General features: G+C 42.8%; 1 protein-coding gene across 10 annotated transcripts in view; it reads left to right on the forward strand.

Moving 5' to 3' along the window:
- Itpr1 (inositol 1,4,5-trisphosphate receptor type 1) overlaps window positions 1-24,117 on the forward strand; it is a 332,548-nt gene that overhangs the window by 279,089 nt on the left and 29,342 nt on the right. For all 10 annotated transcript variants that reach the window (XM_051203747.1, XM_051203749.1, XM_051203751.1 and 7 more), the window contains 7 exons: window positions 2,714-2,836; window positions 10,135-10,310; window positions 14,907-15,071; window positions 19,871-20,066; window positions 21,284-21,376; window positions 22,559-22,698; window positions 23,178-23,343. In XM_051203747.1, the coding sequence (XP_051059704.1) occupies window positions 2,714-2,836; window positions 10,135-10,310; window positions 14,907-15,071; window positions 19,871-20,066; window positions 21,284-21,376; window positions 22,559-22,698; window positions 23,178-23,343 (1,059 nt within the window). The remainder of the gene's footprint in view (window positions 1-2,713; window positions 2,837-10,134; window positions 10,311-14,906; window positions 15,072-19,870; window positions 20,067-21,283; window positions 21,377-22,558; window positions 22,699-23,177; window positions 23,344-24,117) is intronic.

The raw sequence follows: 24,117 nt of genomic DNA on the forward strand, positions 1-24,117 counted from the left end.
CTACTCCTCTCACTTAAAAGACAGTATAAGTCTCATTTGTCATGTAACAACTCATTCACGAGCTCAAGATGCAGGTTGGGACATTTGACTGGGCATTATTTTGCTTACCATAGAAGTTATGTTAATTGCTTTAATCATTCCCAAAACACGGTGGCTTAAAACAACAAATACTCATTTTCCAGGGGTCAGGAATTTGGGGTGGCTTAGCTGGCTGGTTATGGCTTAGGGTCTATCATTAGGTAGCCACTGGGATACCATCCAGGGGTGCTGTCATCTGAGCATGTACCAGCTCTAATGAATACACTTCTCTAGAAGCTCTGGAAATGGGATTCCTTTCTTCTGTACAGAGACCTTGCCATGAGTCTCTTGTGTCCTCATGACACAACAGTTGCTTTCCTTAGAGTAAATGATTGAAGAGGGGGTGTGGGGAGAAAGGCATAGAGTTTTTATGACCTGCTGTTAGAAAATTCATGCCAGCACCTGCAGTATCTTCCGTGTATTAGAAGCATAGCACTGATACAGTCATACTCAGGACAATGTAATTAGCTGCCCCTCTTAGGGTGTCCTATCAAAGAAAGAATTATGTCAAAAACTGTGTGTATATCACAACAGAGGGAGGAAATAAGTACATATAAGTACATGGGCACTGAAGGGCACAATGTGGTTGTACAAGCTACCGTTAGGTTGGAATATAGAAGTATGTGGAGAAGTGGCAGAAAGACTTGGAGAAGGATGGGACATAGCTCATGAATCACAGGAAGCTCAGATTCAAAATTACAGTATAAAGAATGTTAACTTTGGGAAATTAGATATATTCATAAACCATATACCCTAGTTAAAAGCCATTTATTGGAGTTATACGAAGGAGACATGTTTCCATGCAGGAAATTCTGACTTGCATGGACCATCACAGATTTCTGCTAGCTTCTTATATTTTTCCTGGACTTCTTATGAGATCTTGATGCACACATGAGGATGCTGTTGCTTTCCCTGAACCTGTCACTCAGCTTCAGCAGTTACCAGCTTTCTGCCTTTAATCTCTCCAGTCTTTTCCTGTTTTTGTTATGTATATCAGAAGTGGACATCAGTCCCAAAAGAAGTTCCAATGGCTATTGCAGCCAGACCAGATGAGTTCTCATCTCCAGTGTACTTCAGCAGGCTAGGGATGTGGCTCAGTTATTCAGTGCTTGCCTAACATGCATTAAGCCCTGTGTTTGATCCCTAGCACCATATAAAACTAGGCATAGTGATGTACAACTCTCATCCCAACACTCAGTGAAGAAAAGGCACGAGAATAAGAAGCTTGAAGCCATCCCGAGCTACATAGCTGGTTTGAGGCTAACTTAGACTACACAAGACCCTGTCTCAAAAAGTAAATTCTTTTTGTTTCAGCAATTAATTTACAAAATATTAAATTGCTACCTGGAAGTTGACTGGATTCAGTGAGCTCTATTGGGTGTTGACATTGGCCGCCTGTCTTTATTACTTTCACTGACTCCAGATGGTCACTTAGTTGGGAAATGAAATCTCAATACTTCCTCCAATCTCTGGGCATTGGTTTCTCTTATTTTTTTTTTTCAAAATGAAGGATTTCAAACTAGATGATTGCTCATAGCTCTGTAACTCAACAGTTTTGAAACATTGCCTGTGACCAAGTTCCAACATGATATCAACAATTACTAAATTACACAGAGACCTCTTTAATTGTTCCATAACTTTCTTTGGATGGAAGTTTCCAGAGGCTTGGCTGCTATTACAGGCATCATTATAGGGTCATTGGATTTGTCATTGGCTATTGTCCTAAAGTTAAATGAAGATTTCATTGGTAGGGAGGTGGTTCATAGTAGACATCCTGACTCACATAGCCTGTACTTTGCTCTGGGGGTGGGGGTGGGGGCTTATGTGTGTAATGAGACTATCTTATGGAAGTTGTCCCCTACATGGCCACTTCAGTTACTTCTATGATTTATGTAGCATGGAGTCATTAGTCAGAAGCAATGGCTTGAGAAGGTTGAGATGTGTTAAGTGTCCCCTGCCCCTTGGCAATAGCTTTGTGACTTATCCTTTCTCTCCCGGAGCCTTTGGAAATGTGAACTCCACTTCTGACCGTGGTCAGCCACCTGCTGTCCCCAGTTCCTTGGTTTTGAGATCAACTGTATCAGTTGAGGGAAATGGCAAGTGACTCAATAGTGAGAAAGAGGTAACTGTCCAGCACTGGGAAATTAATGGAGTGTTTTCAGCCAAGAAAATGGTATCAGGGCCACTCAGAGGCTCAGCTGGGCCAACTCTGAATGTTCTATCTCCCTGACATTGACATTTCTAAAAGACTAATTGAATTCTTGGGTCTCTGAGCATCTCATCTGGTACTGGAGGTCTGGGGGAGACCCAGAATCATAGTGTGTGAACTCTGGATAACCTCAGATTCCATAACTGGTGGAGCTGACCGGGGCATGCAGGACTTTCAGCTGGCCCAGCCTTTGCCCTTCTCTTCTTCCTCGCACTCCAATGCGTCTTCTGTTAGTGAATTCTCCAATGACCCAGTGTCAGATCACTGTGTGCCAGCTTGGAAACAAATTATCGTTCTTACTGTTGTGGTCAAAACTGGGAACAAAAGGGGACTTGTGGGGGTCTAGTAGGAGGAAGGACCATGTCAAACTCTAGCACTCTGACATATCATCACCAATAACCTCATGGACTTCATCTGTTCCCACAGCCCAGCCTGTCTTGTACTGGTGTGCCCGAAACATGTCTTTCTGGAGCAGCATTTCCTTCAACCTGGCCGTCCTAATGAACCTTCTGGTGGCATTTTTCTACCCATTTAAAGGAGTGCGTGGAGGTAACAGATTCTTTGTACAACAGTCTTGCTATACAGTACAAGCTAGCCTGGAACACAGGATCATCTCCTCTCCTGCTTCAGCCTTCTTGCTTAGGACTTCTATTGCTGTGAAGGAAAGGCTCTGTTCAGCTTACACTGCCACGTCACAGTGCATCATCAGAAGAAGTCAGGGCAGGAACCTGGAGGCAGGAACGGAATAAAGCAGAGGCCATGGCCTACTGTCTCACTCCTCTTGGCTTGCTCAACCTACTTTTTGATTTTGCTAGCAGAACATTTGGAGAGAAACACAGACTTGTACTTCAATTTGAAATATTATTTTCTTGAGTAAATTAAACCCTAGGGAGTCCCATTAACAGTCAGGTTAAAAAATAAAATGTTATCAAAATTGCATTTATAAAAAGAAGAAAATAAAATATCCTAAAAGTCTGAGAATCCTGATTTTTGAGGACCCATTCAGAGGTGGGGACACTATGTCAATTAAGATTCCCTCTCTCCAAATGATTCTAGCTTGTGTCAAATTGACATAAAACAATCCAGCACACAGGCATATTCTACCATATGGATCAGTATCTCCAATTTCAAGGAAACAACTAATAACAACAGGAAGGCTATAACTTGGGTCTTAAATTTTATCACTGAAATGATTGGTGTCATTTGGATCCTAGTCTCTAAATTACCTATTTCCAAATAAGATGAAATAGTAGCTTTTACCAAAGATTTGATTTTAAATCAAGCTTAAAATAGTTTAAAAAAAAAAAAAAAAGGAGGAGGAGGAAAAGCTATGGAGCCTGTCAAAAATTGTCTTAAGCGCCATGTCTTACATATGGGGAAAGCATGTGTCTGAGAAGTTGAGAGAGACAGTGTGCCAAGCTAGTTAGTGGTAGAGCTGATCTTACAGCATAGACATTTTGTAATCAATCCACTGTGTTTTCCCACACCACACTTCTGGAATGGTTTTCAGACTAAAGACTGTAAGAAACCTCTGGAATCTTTTTTTTCTTTTTTTTTTTTTTTTCCCCTTTCACGGATCAGGGGTGAGGCAGGTCTTGAGACTGTAGCCAGTACGCCTTGAATGTTTAAACTGTGGATAGCTGCCTGCTACCATTCATGGATTTCCCCCACCCACCATCTCCTTCCAGGCATCCACATGAGCCTTCTGCATGTTTTGATGAGAAAAGGCAAACAGTTTAGGACATTTTTCTTTGGGGAACCCTCAGCTTGATAGCTGGTATTTGAGAGGTACTGATAATGGGGTTCTAGTGTCAGACAGGAAATGCTCCTCCTCTATTAGCTATCCGTGCCTCCTTCTTCTCACCACATTAAAGATGCAATCCAAGGCTTCATGCAAGCTAGGCAAGTGCTCTAGCATGGAGCCATGAACCCGGTCCCATGCATCCCAGTCTCCAGGGAGGTTCAGTTTTTTGCTAAATTTTTCACCAGACCTTTTTGGCATACCACTTTGCCTTTAGATAAAACAACCTGCCAACAGCATCCTATATGAAACTTAGTGGAATAAAGAAGCCCCCAATCAGACCCAGAAAACCACTGAGAATATTTGAACTGAATATTATAGTTATAGATCTAAACAGCATATATGTAGTAAAAGTTTATTTAAGGACCAACTTTAAAATGATAACATGTTGTATAATGCTACATACCCTTTCGAGGCCTTCATTGTTCTGTTTGGACTTAGGTTAAAGGCATGGTCTAAAAACAGGTCCAGGGGCATTTTTTTTTTTTCTTTAAATGCTGAACTGAATCAGGAAACAGGAGTGTTTATGTTTGAAGTGTTTGATTGGAACACGGTAGTTGGAGGGGTGGGGTGTCTCCCTTAACCAAGATGCTAATCAGCTGAAGTGAAAGCAGTCGGGGAGTTGGTACAGACCTGAATTGGTGATTTGCCCAGGTCTCCTTCCAACTCAGAGAACTTACTGTGCTCATCCCAGCAGATTACCCAGCCATTTCTTTGCATGTGCTTTTTATGTGTCCTCCATCCCTCTAAAGATATTTCAAACAGATTTTTATGATTCACCTGATTTGTTTTCATCACTGGTAGTTGGTACTAGCATCCAGGTCAGTGTCTGGGGACAGTGAGTTGACACCCCCACACCTACCGTTCAGTATTAGCCGTCATACTATGAAATTTTAGACGTGGGTATGCTGGTCACTGGTCATATGACTGTGTACAGGCCTCTTTGGTTACTCCTTGATATTCCCTATATTACTAGATGCTGACACAGTGAGGATGCTAAGACTTAGGTGTGGCTTCAGGAATGCCTAGAAGGTTCTGGCAAAATAGTTGTAGAAGCCTAATCTGAGTTGTAGAAGCCAGTCAAATCTGAGATGCCCCGAATGAGGTGTTGGTTACGATCTTCCCAACTCTATGGTGGTAAAATATGATTATGGCACCCACCCACCTTCATTAGTCTGAAGGAGACAAGGTATCCTTGTCTGATTCTGGGCTATGGGCTTTAGAACTTCATGCCAATTGATTAATTGGAAGGCAGTTTCATAAAGGAGGATGATCCAACCTACAAATCCCCTTTGATGATATGGAGACTGAAGTAACCTAGAAAGTAACAGTTCACCATCAGTGTGAATTCTTCCATTTGTGACATGTGCTATGGGAATTTTCTGTGCCCAACAAAAACAACTGTTTTGAGGAAAATGGTTGCATTCGTTCTGCTCAGAAAATAGATATGGTTTGTTAACCTGAAAATTCTGATGTGAGATCAGTATGTGTTAGCTCTATGGGTATAGCTCGGTGGTGGGATGTTTACCAAGCATAACCAAGACCAGGATTTGGTCTTTAGCACTTCCAAAATAAAATTTTCTGTGTATGCTTACATCACAGTTTCTTACATCCTAAAAACAAGATGACAAAAATGTACCTCTTAGACGTGCAGAACAACCTTATTGTGTATAATGCTGTGGTTCTGTGTCTTATGAGATTGTAACAGCCAAGGGCAGCTGTGGCCTTGAAATCTCCTTTGCCAAAGCATCTCCCTGGCCTGCTGAACCTGTTAGAAGCACAGGACTGGTACAGAGTCAGATACTGCTCAATCTGTGAGCATACCATGGTGGCTCAAGTAAGACAGTGTAGCTCCTTAAACTTTCTTACAATTGAAATGTTTTAATTTACTCCTGAGTGGAAGGAATAGCATGACAAACTGCCATGTACATCAGCCCAGCTTGAGCAATTAGCATTTTGCTAAACTTGTTTCCTTTAGCCCCCTACCGTATTTTTGAAATATTTTAGAGAAGTTTAGACATTTTGTTGTTTTGACCATAAATATTTCAGTGTGCCTCTAACTTATAAGCATAATTTAAAGTATATATATAACCACCATGCCATTATCATGTGTAACAAAACTAACAGTAAATCCTATAATAGTTCAAATTCACATTTCTCCAGCTGTCTTCAAGAGTTCTTTCTAGACCCAGTCTCTTAGAGTCTAGCACTAGTTTTCAGGACCATGTTAATGGTGAGGAAAGAGCAGGTTCTTACATTGGCCTCTTCAGTACTTGGGTGCAACTGTTGTACTGGCCACAATTATGGTTAAGACATTAAGAATCTGTTGAAAGCCAGGCTTGGTTGTATGGGTTTTTAATCCCAGCATGTGAAAGGCAAAATCAGGTAGAGCTCTGTGAATTCAAGCCCAAAAAGTTCTGGGCTAGCCAAAGCAACATAGTGTGATGTTGCCTTTAGCCAAAGAAAGAAATAAAGAGAGAGAAGAGAGATGGGGGAAGGAGGGAGGGAAGGAAAGGAAGGGAAGGAAAAGAAATATGATTAAAATGGTCTTTAAACATTTATGAAAATTAAAAGTAAGCCAGAGAATGGGAGACAATATTTCCAAAAACTATATCAGGACTTATACAGAGAATATGAATGTGTAAAGTACTGTAGTAGAAAAAAAAAATCTCAGTAAAAGAATGGGCCCAAATAAATAACAAAAGAAGAACTAAGAATGACCAGTAGATACATGAGAAGATAGCCAACATTGTAAGTTATCAGTAAATGCAAATTAGAACAACAGTGACATATTTCTACAGACCTGCTAGAATGGCTAAATTACAAAAGGCTGTCAATATCAAGGGCGAATGAAAGGCAAAAAGTTGCAGTCTCTCTGGAAAACAAAATGGCAGTATCTCACAAAGTTGCACATTATACATAAGAGATAACAGTCTACTTCCCTGTGTTTACCCAAAAGAAATGACAGCATCGATTCTACTCCAAGGTTTGTATTTGAATGTTCTAGTAGCACCATTTTGAATATCGCCACACTGGGATGACCACAAATATCCATTCATTTATTGAGTGAATAAATAAATTGTGGTACATCCATTGTAACTCAGCAATAAAAACAATGAAGTAGGATTAACTAGCCTGATTCTTAAACACTTATTAGTTACACACAAAAGACTACCTAATGATATAGTTCTATCTCCATTTTCATGAAAAATGCTAGATTATAGTAACAGAGAGCACACACTGTAGCCTGGGGATACGGGTGGGTCAACACATAAACTGTGAAGAGCTCCAGGAAATCTGTCAAGGTGCTCATGTTTGTCAGGAAATCTGTCAAGGTGCTCATGTTTGTCAGGAAATCTGTCAAGGTGCTCATGTTTGTCAGGGCGAGCATGTTCTGTCTTGATTGTGGTGGCAGTATCCTATGATGACCATATAACTACAAACTGCCAAAATTCTTGATATACGTTTATAGTGAGGTGTGTTTTTTTTTTTTCCTTAATAGTAGCTACAGGCTAATACATTAGAAGCATGTAACTTCTAGCCATTTTCTATGTCACTTTGGAGAAAATAGATAAAAACCTGTATTGCCTTTAAAGTAGAGATAGTGCGCCAATCCTATAGGTTGATAGAGGGGCTGAATAAGTAATTAATAAGATCAGGAGAGAGAATAAGATGCCTGCCAATTGTTAAATGCGCACAAAATGATACATATGCCCCCAGAACCCACATTTTGAGTTTCCATAAGCCTTTTATGTCTTTGTGCTCATTTATTTTTTAATTAATAAAATTTATTTGTGTTTTTCATATCATATATCTTGATCCCATTCATTCCCTGTCTCTTTGCATCATCCCTCTGCCGCTACACCTCACTATCCAAGTAAAACAAAATTCAAGAAAAAAAATATGAAGAAAATAAAATGAGAATTTTATTTTAAAAGGTAAGGAGGACAATTAAAAATCTCATCATGGAGGCTGCAGTGCAACCCAACAAGTCATACCATTTATTCCTTGATCCACATATCTCTAAATGCAAGTATTCTTTGCACAGAGCCATTGGTCTGGTTGAGGTCCTTAGGCTCCACTACTCATTCAATGCTGGACCCCCACTAGGACTCTTCTGGACATCCCACTGCTGCCCTGTGTTGTGGAGATCCTGCAGCTTTGGGTTTGTGAGTCAGGTTCCTTTGTGTGCTCCAGCAGATCACAGATGGGATGGAAGTTGGGGCGGGCCAAGTCATAACCCTGGGTCTGGGCCTGAGCAGCTATAGGGTTGGTCCACTAGATGGGGAATGGGGACACCTGTCTCATGCCCACCATTTCAGGGGTGGCTCACCCACACCTCCGCTAGAAGGGTTGGATCTTTTGCACTGCCCTTCTAGGATGCAGGGCCTGCTCTCCCAAGCATTGCACCTGGTGGGGACCAGGGATGGTTCTCCCACTCTTATGAGCACCGGGCCATCCATCTCTCACCTATCCTAGGCATTGATGAGCATGGGGGAGGGCTTCTTTCCCTCACCCATGCCACCACAAGACAGATGAGAAATGGGGCAGCTCTCCCATACTCACAACTTCGGGGCTGGCTTACCCATCCCTGTACTAGTCCACCTAGCGAGCTTGCTGGGAGGATTCCCTGTCTCTACCTCCCACTCACTGGATTTACAGGAGAGGCACCACACCCACCCAACATTAACATGGCTACTCAAGATCTGAACTGTCACTTTGTGCCCATTTTTAACCATTTTTTTCCTTCTCAAGGAAACCAAAACTGAACAAAGGCAAGTGACTGGCTCTAGGGGGACAGTTGTTGAAGAGAAATGCTGCTGGGCTGGTGTGAGACTTAGCTGGAGAAAGAGCAGCCACCTGCATAGTTAACTCTTCTTGGGCTATGCTATACTTCTGGCCATTCTAAAGAAGAAAAATTCCTTTATATAAGTGTCCTGAATCATGTAGTGCTACTTGTTTACATCCGAGGGAGATTCAAAATGTGACAGCATTTGCAAGAGGAGTGTTTTATTTTATTTTATTTTTTTTAATGAGTGTTTTACAGAACTGTATTTTTAGCCACATTGGCTCATGTTATGTAACCAAGACATCTCGTGGGGACACTCTAAATAGAACCTGAAATAGCAAGAGATGACAAAAACTGGTAGAAGCTCGTTGACTGCAGGGATAATCTAACTGTAGATGATGCTCAAGAGCCAGAAGTTGCCGTCCTCCTTCCCTTAGGGAAATCAAATTGTGCCATGGAACCTGCAGTTTTACTTTGCATATTTTTAATAGAAATCAAGTTTAGGCTTCCAGTTCCTCCGTCCCCCGGAATGAATTAGAACCTGCAGATCAGTTTTATTTGTTGAATAAGTATCTGGTATTTCCTCTGTGCCAGGTACTTTTCTCAGGGAATTTGGAGTCCAGACAGAAGATAGACAAGTAAAATGATGGTTAGAAAATAGTGGCATTTGGGGTTGGGGAAGATGGCTTAGCAGCTAAGCATACTAGCTGCTCTTGCAGAGGATCTGGGTTCAATTCTCAGAACCTACATGTTAGTTTACAACTGCTATAATCCAGCTCCAAGTAATCTGACACCCTCACACAGACATACATGCAAGCAAAACACCAGTGCATGTAAAAATAAATAAATCTTTAAAAAGAAAGGGGAGAAAGAAATGAAATGAACCACATATGAGCCAGGAATGTACCCCAGTGGGTAGACAGCTGTGCTAACATACCAGGCCTATAGGAATGACCAAGAAGTATGGGGAGGAGAACACTCTGCAAGTTCTGTGTGAGTAGGAACATCTTGGCCAAAAGTACTGGTAATGTATTGTGTAAACCTAGATACTCAGGAGGACCAGAGAGTTTTCCAGGCAGAAGAAATGTGAATGATGCCTTGGAAATCTAAAAACAGTGAAGCTTTGAGTATTTGAGGTGAAAATCAGAGCAACGTAGTTGAAAGGGGTGACTAAAGAAAGTGTCATCAGACCTGCCTTAACCTGTCACCTAGATGCCATGAAAACAAATTCCACAGGACTCTGTTTTGTCTTCCCAGGTACATTAGAGCCACACTGGTCAGGCCTCCTGTGGACAGCCATGCTTATCTCTCTGGCAATAGTCATTGCTCTGCCCAAGCCCCATGGCATCCGGGCCTTAATTGCTTCCACAATCCTACGGCTGATATTTTCAGTTGGGTTACAACCCACACTGTTTCTGCTTGGAGCTTTCAATGTAAGTATGAATCGCTTTATAGCATAATTCTTGTTTGTGAGTTAGTAGGAATGTTTTCCATTTGGTCGCTCTCATCTTGGCTTGTGTTTTCAATCCAGAAATAAATAAAAGACTGTTAGATTGGCATCTTCCTTTGATCTCTTCAGGGTAAATTGAGTCTCTAAGGCCCTTTCCTTAGAAGTAGCCCTCTCAAGAACTAGACAGTAATGATAGCAGCAGAGGAAGTTTAAGTTAGTTTAGCCAGTCAGACCAAAGGTTTGTTTGTACCATAGGTTTTTAGCCAGTAAGTCAAATGATCAAATATTAACATAGTGCTCACTTCTCAAGGCTCACTCAGAAAAGAGGGGAGAGGTTATGGGGACTGTTCAAAATCAGATAGAGCAAGTGGAGCAAGAAGATCACTATTTAGATGCCAGTGGAACACATAGGAATGCCATCATTATAGTCAAAGGGATGCCAAGGGTCCTCCGGAAATGGCAATGACTGATGGAAGGCTCTTGGTAGAGGAAAAGAAAAAATTCAGGCATGAGAAGTGTCATGGGAATCTAAAAGTACCTTCCTTTGCTTTGGGTATGTATTCTAAGCATATAAGAAAGCTGAGGTGACTATACAGTAGGGGAGTGTCAAAAAAATAAGGGTAATACGTAACCATGTCTCAGTATTCAGTCAGCAAAGGCAACAAGAATTCTGGCAAGATAAGCTCAGAGAAAGGCATTGTGGTTGAAATTGTAACTTTTGTTTATTTGGTTTTTGTTTTCAGACAGTCTTGCTGTGTAGTCAAGATTAGTCTTGAACTTTCTATGTAGCCCAGGCTGTTCTTACATTCACTATGTAGCCCTTGCTGACCTCAAACTCATGGTCTTCCTGCCTCAGCCTTCCAGAATGGTAAGATTATGGGTGTCTGCCACCCTACCCTGTGAAGTTGTGCCTTGAAGAATAAGAAAGGTGAGGCCAGGATGTGCAAGATTCAGAAAAGCACTGCTTATTTTAGGTCCCATAGACTGATGTGGAACAACAGAGCAAGGGTATGTTTTGGGTGGGGACTAATCCCAGTACACTGAACTCTAGGAAAAACCCAATGCATCTCATCTTCCAGGTCCACATCTATTTCTAAAATATCAACCTGTGGTGGTAATTCTTAATTGAGAAATTAAAGAAAGCTCCTCCAATGGTACAGTCCATACAGGAAGTACTAGGTTCAACAAAATTAAGAGTGGTGTAATTGTAAGACTTTCAGAGACCTCCAGAAATGATCACGAATCTCCAAGGAAGAGAACCTGAACAGCCATGTCTCCAAAATGCTTTAGCAGGTAGTTTTGTAGACGTATCAGTTGGAAATAATTTTATGCAGAATAAATGCTGGGAGACTCTCTTCACCTTAGTAGGAAGTGCTGGCAGTGTTTCGAGCAGCACAGTTTGTACGAAGGCATTCTCAAAAATTCATTCACTTGCGTTATGTAGACTGAGGTGGGAGGCGCTGTAGGCAGCAAGGCCTTTGGGGGTTCTGGCAGTGCTTTTGATCAGGTGTGGTAAGGCTGAGTCATAGTGCAGACATAAAAAACAAGGGTGTCACAGGGGTGAAGGACAAAAAGGCAGAGCCACATCCTTGACAAACCATGGCCAGGTTTTTCTTCAAGCAAAGGAAGTATTGCTATCTTGATTGGGTGGTCAATAAAGGGGACAAATTTATTATATGTATTAGCTGATTTTCTGTTGCTGTGACAAAACACCATAACCAAGGCAATTTATAAAGCAATGGGCTTATGATTTCAGAAAGTTGGAGTTCATTGATGGCAGAGAGAAGGCATGGCAGCAGGAAAAGCTAAGAGCTCACAAATTGATCCCCAAGCAGGAGGCAGAGGAAGCAAAATGGGAATGGCTCTAGTCTTTTGAAACCTCAAATCCTCTTCCCTACTCCCATCCCCTACTCTGTGACACAGTTCCTCCAACAATTCCATACTTCCTAATCCTTCCCAAATCATCTACCAACTGGGGGGGGGTCAAGTATTCAAATATATGAGCCTACACAGCTTATTCTCATTCAAAGGTCTAGGGGGGGTCATATTGTACATGTGTTTGGCCAGTGCATATGGAGACCAAATGTCAACTTCAGTGTCATTCCTCAGGAGCCATCCACCTTCTTATTTGAAACTGTCTCTCACTGGCTTAAGGCTTGCTGATTTGGTTAAGCCAGCTAGTCCCGAGGACCTGCATGTCGCTGCCTCCCCAATACTGAGATAATAAGCACACACATCACCACACAAGAATTTTTTACATGGGTTCTGGGGATCAAACTCAGGCTTGCATAGGAAACACCTTAACAATCTAGCCATCCCCCTAGCCCAAGAATGACAAATTTAACTACAAAGTTTCCAGTCATGGATGACTGGGCAATGACTGTGGCCCCATCTAAAATGAAGTAATGCAACAATCAAGTTTTCAAGGTGAAAATGCATTCACATTGTTCACTTGAGGTGGCAAGACACACCATTAGTATTAGTACTGAAATTTTAAAATCTGTGACCACAGTGGCCAAGAGAAACAGTTCTGGAGAGGAGGGCATAGGTGTCACATGCAGTGAGGCATTTAAGAAGGAATACAGGATGATCAAGTGATAGATAGATGATGGACTGACGGATGGAAAGACTCTTAGTACCTCGGAGATTGTCTACGATGTACTGTCTACTTCTTTTTGCTGTGTCCTTTAGTCTTTCCACAGACAACACATCCTTAACACAAACCACTTGCAAGAACACTCGAGTTAGACAACTGATTAGCTTTTGTAATGCATTAGCTGTGGAGGCAGAACAGCCATCATAAATAACCACTTGGGGGGGGGGTTATTTTTGTTTTTAGCAAGAGACACCACCTATACTGTATGGGAGAAGGAGGAGTAACTGAACAGACAGAAGGCGGCTGGTGGAGGAAGCTAGGGGGTGGTATCCAAAAGTGGAGCACTAGGGTTAAGGTTAGGACAAGGTGATGAGTCTCGTGCTAGAGGAAGTGGGGATGGATGCTTTCAGAGCATAAGCAAAGATGTGGGGTTATGTGCAGAATCCCTTGGAGATAGAGCAGGAAGCTAGATCAAAAAAGTTAGTCAAGCTGAGTCAATACAGAGTAGGGCAATGGGCTGACTCAATGGACAGGAGCTACTTGCTGGGAAAGGAGCGAGTGGTAAAGAGAACAAGGGTGAAGTGGATTGCTGACCTGTTCAGATTTTTAACACTTAGATATGTTTGGATGTTCTGTGATGTCAAATGGATTATGATTGCCCCTCATCTGTCTAAACCCCTCCTGTAAAACTGTCCAGGGTCAGCCATGCTTTAGAACTCAGGGAAAACCTGACCTATTGTATGTTGAGCCCACTGGAGAAAGCCAGAAGTTCTCTGTGTGTGCTGGAGTCCTTTCGTATCTGATTGTCAGGGAGCTCACTTACACTGGCCTACAGATTAGCTGGCAGGATATCTGTGTACCTGGTGCCAAGGGAGCTAGAGTAGCAGAAGATGGTTTTCCTGAGTGCATTCAAAGAGCTTTCTCTCCAGCCATTTCTGTTAACATGTTGCTAGAGATGGATTTCCAGGCATGGGGTTTCTATCTAAATATAAATGCATTAGACAGTATTAGAGCCCCTCCAATAATAGGTGTCAGGAAACCCATGCTAGCTGAAGCAGAGAGGAAATGCATTGGTTCATTTAGTTACAGAAATCAGGAGCTTGGCTTCAGGTATAGCTGAATATGGCTTAGGCAGTGGCATCAGGGCCCAGTTCCTATGTCCCTTTGTCCTCTATACTGTCATGATGTCATGACCCATTGTATGGTAAGAAGAGGCCAGCAGCCCTGAGTTTATATCCCTTCAAAGTTAAGGTAAGTACAAAAAAAGCCAAAATTGTCTTTTGCTATAATCCCAGGGGAAATGGAGCTGGGTTTCATTGGCTTCATTTGGCCATGTGACTGTCCTTGAACAGTCATTATACCCTGCAGAATAGAACATTGTGATTGGCCAGGATGAAGCTGCTTCCAGACCCCAAGAACTGATTCTTGCAAAGAGTGGATTCCCATGAGAAGATAAGAAGCCATTTCCAGAAAGATGTACTAGGGGGAGAGTTCATCCTGGCAAACCTTATTTTTGCTTCTCAAGAAAATGTTGATCTTGCTTGGGAACATATAAACAAAGAAAGATGAGAATTGTTCACTTCTTATTAAGTTCCATCTCTGTAACGTCTGGGATGGAGCCAGCTTAGACACCAAGCCTTAATCATGCTGATCACAATTGGTGGATAGAGGTGACCTCTGTGTTCGACTGACTCATATAAGAATGTTAAAGGTGGTTCATTTCGAAAATCGTAATTTCAGTATGTGTTAATTTTGTTTTTTGCCATACACAAATGCTGCTTGATTACTGGTGCACACAAAATTATTTGACTACAGTGCAATTTGTAATATGCCTGAAAAGCAAAGGAATGAAATGACTTGGAGTCATAGGACAGCTCTGAGTGGCCTTGGTGGCCCCTCGGTGCTATGGCTCCTCTTGGGTTCTCATGCACAGTTGAGCATGGTCTGTACCATCTGACTCTTCCTTCCACCATCTGTTCTCAGGTCTGCAATAAAATCATCTTTCTGATGAGCTTTGTGGGCAACTGTGGGACGTTCACCAGAGGCTACCGAGCCATGGTTCTGGACGTTGAGTTCCTCTATCATTTGCTGTATCTGCTGATCTGTGCCATGGGCCTCTTCGTACATGAGTTCTTCTATAGTTTGCTGGTGAGTGCCAGGTGTTCGCATACTTCATACATGAAGAACTCTTTGTGTGTGTGTGTGTGTGTGTGTGTCTGTGTGTGTGTGAGAGAGAGAGATGGAGAGAGAGAGAGAGAGAGAGAGAGAGATCTTATTGCAGACCTCACCTTCTAATAGCAGCTAGTGTGCCTGGTCCTATAATGTCAAGCCTCACATGCGTCCAGTCTTGGGAGGATCTGAGAGAAAAATGACACAGAAAACAAGGCAGCCCCTGGGAACCTGACAGTACATAATCCCATTGTGTCCTGTGTGAAGCACATCTGTAGTTAACTCACAGAAGAGGTATCCATGTGGTTCAGATGTTTTCTATATATATGTCTGTTTCTCTGACTCAGGCAGCACTTGCTAAGAGGGGAGGGATATGTTTGACACTATCATCTAAAGTCCCCTGGGATCTGTTTCTATGCAACCATGTAAGGACCAAAGTAGGAATAAGACAATGAGCTTGCCAGATAAAAGTGATCTTGTTCCCATTGAGCCAGGGTTAGGGCCTTGACAGTCTGTGAATTGGTTCTGTCACCTTTCTTGGGAGCAGATTAAGTTACAAACCAAGTAATGATTTTCTTGTCCTGTAGTCAGAGGAAACCTAGATCTATAAAGTTGTAGGTAAGAAATTTCATTGGACCTACATAATGTGGCAGGAAGCATAAACTTGAACTATCATGCAAACACAAGAAATATAAAAATATGAAGATGAAAAATGTCCAGGGTCTCAGTATTGACTTAAGAAATGAAGGGAGGAAGGAAGGAAGGAAGAATGGATGGATGGATGGATGGATGGATGGATGGATGGATGGATGGATAAATGGACAGACTGGAGGGTGTAAGGAAGGAAAAGATTTAGAAAGGGTAGATGGGGAAATTCCTTTAAGGAAGTGCTATCTGAATAGTTTCTGAGCTGGTTGCTTTTGTCTGTGCCTCACAAATGAGAAAGATGTGTTTACCTGGCAGGGATACTGTTTGGATCATATGCAACTGTTCATGTCAGGACCCTTGACAAGCATAGCCACACGATGCCTCACTATGCTTATCTTTGTCATCCTCTGTTCTTACACTCACACAAAATATAAAGAATTCACCTGGATTAGCTCATTCCATTAGTGGTAGATGTTGGCAGGCTAAACAGAATGGATTGTCTTCTCTAGTTTCACAATCTCTCTGGCTATACTTTGAGGTTTTAGACAAAGAGGTTGCATGATATACTTGTGAGTGCCATTATGTGGTCTATTTTGATCATCCTACATTAGAAAACTTTCTTTGTCATGCAAGAACATCCCTGGACAGAGTTCCAGCCTGTGAGTCAAGGAGACCTAAGTCCACCAATCCAGCAAACTCCTCTCTGTCCTGGGTAGAGTGACAGTGGTTAATCGGGCCTCTCTTTTGTTCCTGCTCATGGCAGTCTCTCCCAAGAGACAGACTTGCCTTTGACCCATGCCATCTCTCCTTGTAGGAATATATCTCTCCCTGCTAGTCTCCCTGCTGATGATCTTGTTTCCTTATCTTCATTTTTATCCCTTTCTTTTGAGTCATTTGTGAATCCAGCCAGGGCCCTTCCTAAATGCAAGGAACAGAGTAGAATGAGATGAACATTCCTTACCTCACAGCCTCACCATCCACAAAACAGTAGCTGCTGCCTCTTTGCAAGTGCATGCTTTTCCCCACACTCTCACCCTACTTTTGAGATAGAGGAGGTCTTCAGTTCACATCTGAGGATTATAAGGCATGGTAAGGTTAGGTGACTTCTGCCCTAAATCACAGTAAGCTGAACCCCCAAGTCCAAACCCCATTCACCTTGAGAACATGGATAAGCCTGTGCCTCTGTGGAAATGACACTTGAAAGACCCGTGCTTTCAAAGCTCCCACCTATCTAGCATAGAAGCACAGTGAGGTTAGTCTACACATGGTGAATGCTGCTCCTGTGTGCTTCTGGAGGTTCTCTGAGACATGTCTTGCCTATGAGCTCCTTTTCTTGTCCAAAGAATGCTAAGTATGTCCTGTGAGGACTCAAAACACAATACTAAAGCTGTCTAAATTATCCCACAGAGAAAGCAAACCTCCCGTGTTCAAAGCAAAGAGCTGAGAAATCTAGTGGCCCCCTAGTAGCCAGAGCTTCCTCATCTTAGGCAACCCAGGAGGGGAAGTAGAAGGGACAATGACCCCTTGGCCTAATTTAAAGTGTCATGCCCCCCCCCAGAGACTGTCTGGACCTGACCTCAAGTCTGCATTCTAGTTGTATTAAGAAAATATTAACACCTGAGATGAAAATGTACAAAGTCCATAAGCAGCAGGCGACAGAATGGAGACTCCAGCTGGGTCCCCAAACATGGAGACATGTTCCTCCCGAAATGCTAAAACCATACAAGCTCATTAAAACATCCATGGTGTTCTGAGTTTAACCTGTCACTTGAGAAAGGGTTAAAAAGCATAATAATTCCTGGTCTGGTAGCTTTGGGGACACAGTGTTTATAAATTTTTATTTACTAAATATAAATTGATCTAGTATGCTTGAATTGGTTTCTGGAAACTAGAAAGCCAACAGTAGACAGGTGTGTATACAGGCATATCCAGAGATATTCATCACAACAGCAAATCTGATAACACAATTGAAAACAACCTGACTATTCAGAAACTGATATCGGTTATGTTGTGTGTATTCTTTCCATATACTACCAGGAGATCATTTTGACATGAAATGTTCCTGGATGTTGTCTGAGAGTGGCTATATGCCATTATTACAGTATTTTTAATAATATCTATATATTACATATTTTAAAAAGGAATAACATGAATGGATGTCTGCAGATGATGGGATTTTAGGTTTTTTCTTTGTACTCTGTCTTTTCCAAATTTTCTACTTTGAACATGGGTCAATTTTTGTTTGCTTGTTTAATTAAAAGGTTTTCATTTTATAAATAATGTTTGTTGTTTCAAATTCAAAATTACTAAAAAACAAACAAACAAACAAAAAACGCTAAGAGAGCCTTCTCTGGTTTCTCTTCTGTATCTGTAGCCCCTGCCCTCAGAACCCTTGCTCTTACTACTTCAGACTGCGCTGCTAGACAATATTTACCCAATGCTAAGACCAACAGTCTTTATTTCTCTTTTGTGGACTGAATGCTACCCCTTGGCTTTCCTTTAAGGAGACTGCTTTACCCAGTTCCCTCTAGGAAACTAGTTTCAGGACACAGATTGGAGTCAGGCAATGTGGAGGGGCATCGGGGCGGGGCAGGGGGAGTTAATTGGTCAGAAAATGGCCTCAGATATAAAATTCTAAACTGGAAGACATTGAGAGATAGGTCATTTCCTTCCACTCATTTTACACATGAGGAGATGGAGATCCTGAGAGGCTCAGTCAGCATCTTGCTGTAAATCAAAAGCAGAGTCGAGAGCCCTGGCGCTTTCCCCATGACTAAGTTCACTGTGCAGTTACCAAAGCCAGTGAAGACCAAGCCTTTCAGGGCTGTCTAGACATGAGGACAGAGGGCACATTAGTTAACAAAACAAAAAGCTATCCCTTCAGCTGGGCCTGGCAGCATGTGCCTATGATCCTAGATGATCAAGAATCTGAGGCAGGAGGATAAAAAGTTTGCTGCCAACATGGGCAACATAGGAAGACTCCATCTTAAATAATAATAATAATAATAATAATAATAATAATAATAATAACGACGATGACTAGAGAGATGGCGCAGCGGTAAAGAGCACTGACCGTTCTTCTAGAAGACCTCAGGTTCAATTCCCAGCATCCACATGGCAGCTCTCTCTAACTCTAAGATCTGAAACCCTCACACAGACACACATGCAGGCAAACTACCAATGCAAATGAAATAAAAGTAAGTGAATTATTTAAAAATAATGATAATAAAAGTTTCTAAGTCCAAGACTTACCCCAGAGCTCTCTTCTAGTTACTCCTCAGCCAAATGGGGACAGTCTACCTGTCATCCTCTAATGTCAACATGGACATTCAAGGATCCTGCCTTTGTCATGTAGAGAGCATGTCCTTTAGTTAGGGATCGGGCCTAACTCAATGTGACCTTCAGGGTTCTCTCACATACTAGGGAAGGAGATTGAGGGGTTAGGCTTCCTAGTATGTCTTCACTGTGGATATCCTTGCAACTGTACTATGTGACTCTACTCCAGTCTCTTCATCAGGAAATTGTTGATTGCCATTTATAGTACTTGCACCGCATATAAGTATGCCTGTATGCTAAGCACTGTATAGATGATGCTTGCTTATCCATCCTCCAGTCTGCAATGAAGAAACCGAGGTTAGGGGCTGGGGACAGAACAAAGCCTGAGACCCAGTGGCTATCAGTAGCTGAGCTGAGATGTGAACCTCAGCAGCCCAGAGATCTTGCAATTTGTACTAGCTTGTAACATGTCTACCTTCACCACTAGATACTTCCCTCCCTGGAGGCAGGTACCAGAGTAGCTGGTCCTTTGGAGAAGCTCAGAAATTAGATTCTAGATGGATGGATGCCAAGACCCTCATTACTTTCCTCCCCCTTGTTCTCTGAAACTCCTATTTCTATTTTTGGAACCTCTAACCTGTTTTGTGTGCTGTTTGAAGTTGGTACTGATTGCCGCCCCCTCTTCTATGTTTATTTTTCCTCATTTTTACCATCTCAATTCTCACTGTGAAGACAGGCAACATGTTATGTGTTAAAATTATAGAATGATTCTGAATTTCCAAGACAGTAAATGATGTTGATATAAACTAAACACAGGCTTCTTAAGAATTGTTCTATCATCTTGTTTTTTGAAGCTTTTTGATTTGGTGTACCGAGAAGAGACTTTGCTTAATGTCATTAAAAGTGTCACCCGCAATGGACGGTCCATCATCTTGACAGCGGTCCTGGCTCTGATCCTGGTTTACCTCTTCTCAATAGTGGGCTATCTGTTCTTCAAGGATGACTTTATCTTGGAAGTAGACAGGTTGCCCAATGAAACGGCTGTTCCAGGTGGGTTTAGGATCCTCTAGTCTTTTTAAATGTTAACAGGATTATAACTGGACTAGAGTAAATACATGACATTAGCAGATGGGTATCTCCCTAACACCAGAACATGAAGTATGAGTATAGGTCGTTCTCATGATGCTCACTGCAATGTGAAGTTGGGAGAAATGTGAATATAGCAGGCCATTCCGCTGGATTAGGGCCACATCTGTGAAGTAGAATACCCCACACATAGGGTCCGTCTGTATAAACCTTTAGACAAACACTGATAACATGAGAAAACACAGAATAACAATAGTAAGATCATACTTTTAGTTGAAACATTTATATATTGTTTTGTGTTTGGAATTTTGTGAGACAGGGCACCATGTAGCTCAGGCTGGCCTTGAACTCACTTGTAACCAAATATGACTTTGAGCTCTTTATCTTCCTGTCTATACCTACCACACTTGAATATCTGTCTACTTAATGTGGACAGACAGACCCACACATTGCGAGCAGTGGCTATCCCTGGGGCTTGGTTTTTGTTTGTTTTGTTTTTTTAAGTATATTTTACAATGAGCTCCTCTATATATAACAAAACTGGAAGTGACTTCCTATTTGAAAATGATAAAAAATGATCAATATTTAAATGATACCTATGTATTCTTTCTCAGAATAGCTGTCAATGCTTAGTAAGTAGCACCTGGTTAAAGGTAGCTGGACTGACTGAGTCCTTGGGACTAACTAGACCAGCTATGACACACCATGCATGGCTGCCTTCTCCCCCAGTTGAGTATCTTGATGTTTAACTTCAGCCTTTGCTTGACACCAAGTGGCACTTAATGTCGCCTACCTTCAGGTTCTGAACTAAATCCGCCTGGGCTTTGGGGTGTCATTCATGCCCATGTTGCATCCCATGCAAGCATGATCCAGATCTTGCCGGAATCTGTACACCCAGTAGTATTTCTCTTAGCATTTCAGATGTTTGTCTTTGAAGTCGGAGAGGTGTTATTTAAGTGTGATACTGTTAGTAAGCTTGCAGAACTTGGCATTTCTGGCATTTTTCCTATCCAGCTCACCAAATAAAAGTGTAAATTGCATCTGCGCTCTGAACTTACATGCAGTATCGGAGGGTGTTATTTATGTAAAGGACTGTTTAATCAGCCGTGAACTGGGGACTTCAAACATTTTAACCATATGCTGCCAGATTGTTCATCACAAAACTCCCTTCTCTTTCCCAGAAACTGGAGAGAGTTTGGCAAACGATTTCCTGTACTCGGATGTGTGCAGGGTAGAGACGGGGGAGAACTGTACCTCTCCTGCACCCAAAGAAGGTAGGATCACGTGGCCCCCAGCCCCAGGTGAATATCAGACTCCTTCGGCAACTTCGGTGAGGCAGGTGGAGCAGAGTAAGGCAGAAATACCGCTCGGGAGTGACGCCAGCAGCACAGGGGAAAAGTCAGGAGAGTGAGGGAGATGAACAGAAAAGGAAGCCACGTGTGAAGAAACAAGCTCCAGATCTGAGCTCCCACTGTGGACAGGAGCCTGTGTGTTTCTGTGGGAAATGGCGGGTAAATGAGTGATTGTAGAGCCAAATGCTTCTTCAGTAAGGATGCCATTTAGAAGATAGGCAGGCAGCAGAGAATTGAGGTAAAGGAGCCACAGGGAGACCCAAGCATTCTTAGGCAAAGGAGGGGAGAAGGGTATTCTAAAGGATGTATGGTAAAACTCCTTCAAAGAGATACTGGTCATGTGCAAGGAAAGCAGCAAGAGATGATTCCAGAAAGACTCTTAATAAATCTTGTGTCAAGCTGCACAGGAGAAACGTTAATGGATGCCCAGAAGCTATAGCATCGGGGTGATGCTGTCAATTTCCCTCAGTGGGAGAGCACTTGCCTAGCATGTGTGAGGCCCTGCCTGGATCCAGTCTCCAGAAGTACAAAATAAATTTTAAAAAAAAGGAAGGAAGGAAGGAAGGAAGGAGGAAGGAAGGAAAGAAAGAAAGAAGGGAAGACTTAAGAGGGAGATCTGTGTTTTAGCAATGAGTGGGAAAGTAGCAAGGCAGGCTGCAAAGTGGGACAAACAGCCTCTAATGTAAAGCCATGGATGTCATGGCCCCACTGTAAGATCCAGGTGAACTTCTGTCCTTTGAGCATGCCCAGTGAGGGACCTAGAAGATACCTCACCTGAGAAGCAAGATGCCTCCTTCTTAGTCTAGGCCGAAGACTATTGTGTTTGCCCGTAGGACTACAGTGGAACATGTTCAAACAGTAGGGGATGTGCGAAGCTCTGCAGAGGAAGGACAGTTCTGAAGTGGCTTGAGAAGTTAGCAGGGTTCAGTAGTGGGAACAGCACTGTTTGAATTCTGACAGCACACATGTGACTCTTAATTCCTTAGTTTTATTTCTTGGGCCTGCCCAACTGGAGAGATGGCATTTGAGAAGCATCATTGTAGAACCACAGTTATCTCTTTCCCCCTCCTGTCTTAACTGTGTTACGACTTGCCCTGCTCACAGAGCTGCTCCCCGTGGAAGAAACGGAACAGGATAAGGAGCACACGTGTGAGACGCTGCTCATGTGCATCGTCACTGTTCTGAGTCACGGGCTTCGAAGTGGGGGCGGAGTAGGAGATGTGCTCAGGAAGCCTTCCAAAGAGGTAAACGGATCCCAAGGGAAAGAAAGGGCACAGGGGTGCGTGGGGGCGGGCAGTGGGGGTGCACTGTGGTGGTGCGGAGTGTAAACTGTCAATGTGGAGGATGAGCTGGGAGTGTGACAAGCCATTGTGCAGAAGCTAGTCAGTGCCCCTCCCCACACATGCCCACTAAGGCATGCTAAGGCTCCACAGCAACTTTGCGTTTCCCTACTCTCCTGACATACATAGGTCAGCTTTAATAGCAGGCCTGGCTGCCCCAACACACTTACAGACCTGTACTGGTTTTATTCCTCCAGCACTGAGAGAATTCACAGTATAGACCCAGGAGATAAAAGAGAGACATAGTTTGGGGTTTTAAAGTTTGATGCCCGGTGTAACTCCCACCCAAGTGAACATCTCTGTCCAGCTGGAGCTGGGCTGTGGCCTCTTCAGAGCAAAGGGCAATGAGGACATTGCCTGACTGTGACATCTCTGGCCTACAGGAGCCTCTGTTTGCTGCAAGGGTAATCTATGACCTGCTGTTTTTCTTCATGGTCATCATCATCGTCCTGAACCTGATTTTTGGGGTCATCATTGACACCTTTGCTGACCTGAGGAGTGAGAAGCAGAAGAAGGAAGAGATCTTGAAGACCACATGCTTCATCTGTGGTGAGTGTCTGCCGCACCCAGGTGCGCATGCCACCGGCTAGCATGGCTGAGCACGTGCACACAGGGTGATGGAGTAGATACAAAACAGCCTGTGGGCTGGGACACACACTTCATTCTGTCCCATATCTTGGCAAACAACAGAGTTCTATTAAGCCTCTCTTCTGCTTGGCAGTATCTGGAAAGCCAATAAGTTCTGTGCAGTAGTTTCCAGTTTGCCTTAAAGAATTGAATTCTGGAGAATAGAAATGTGGCCATACATTCAAGACAAATTCATCTCACAGTCTTTCTGTGTCTGGGCATCCTGGGAGTCATCTGTTCCAGTTCTACCCCTGGTCTAGTTCTAAGTCAATGAGAAAGAAGAGCTGTCACCTAGCTGCAGCCCAAGAATGTCTTCTTTGCTGGCAGGATCCGGCTTCAGTGGTAAAATACCATTAGAGCTGGCCATGTTGGCACCCACCTGTGATCATAACACTTGAGAAGCCGAGGCAGGACCGTTGCTGTGAGTTCAGTGCTAGTGTGACCTCACTGCAACTTCCAGGTCAACCTGGGCTACCTAGTAAAATCTTGTCTCAGAAGAGTGGGAGGAAAGCTGGAGAGATGGCTCAGAGGTTAAGACTATGCACTGCTCTTCCACATAACCTGAATTCAACTTCTGCCAACCATACCAGGTGGTGGCTCATATCAAGTTCTAACTTCAGCTCCAGGCAATCCAACATGGCTGCTCTCCAGGGGCACCTGAACCCATATGCACAAACATATAAGCAACACTAATGG

This window comes from Phodopus roborovskii, unplaced genomic scaffold, assembly GCF_943737965.1.
Source record: "Phodopus roborovskii unplaced genomic scaffold, PHOROB, whole genome shotgun sequence".
NCBI classification, from domain to species: domain Eukaryota; kingdom Metazoa; phylum Chordata; class Mammalia; order Rodentia; family Cricetidae; genus Phodopus; species Phodopus roborovskii.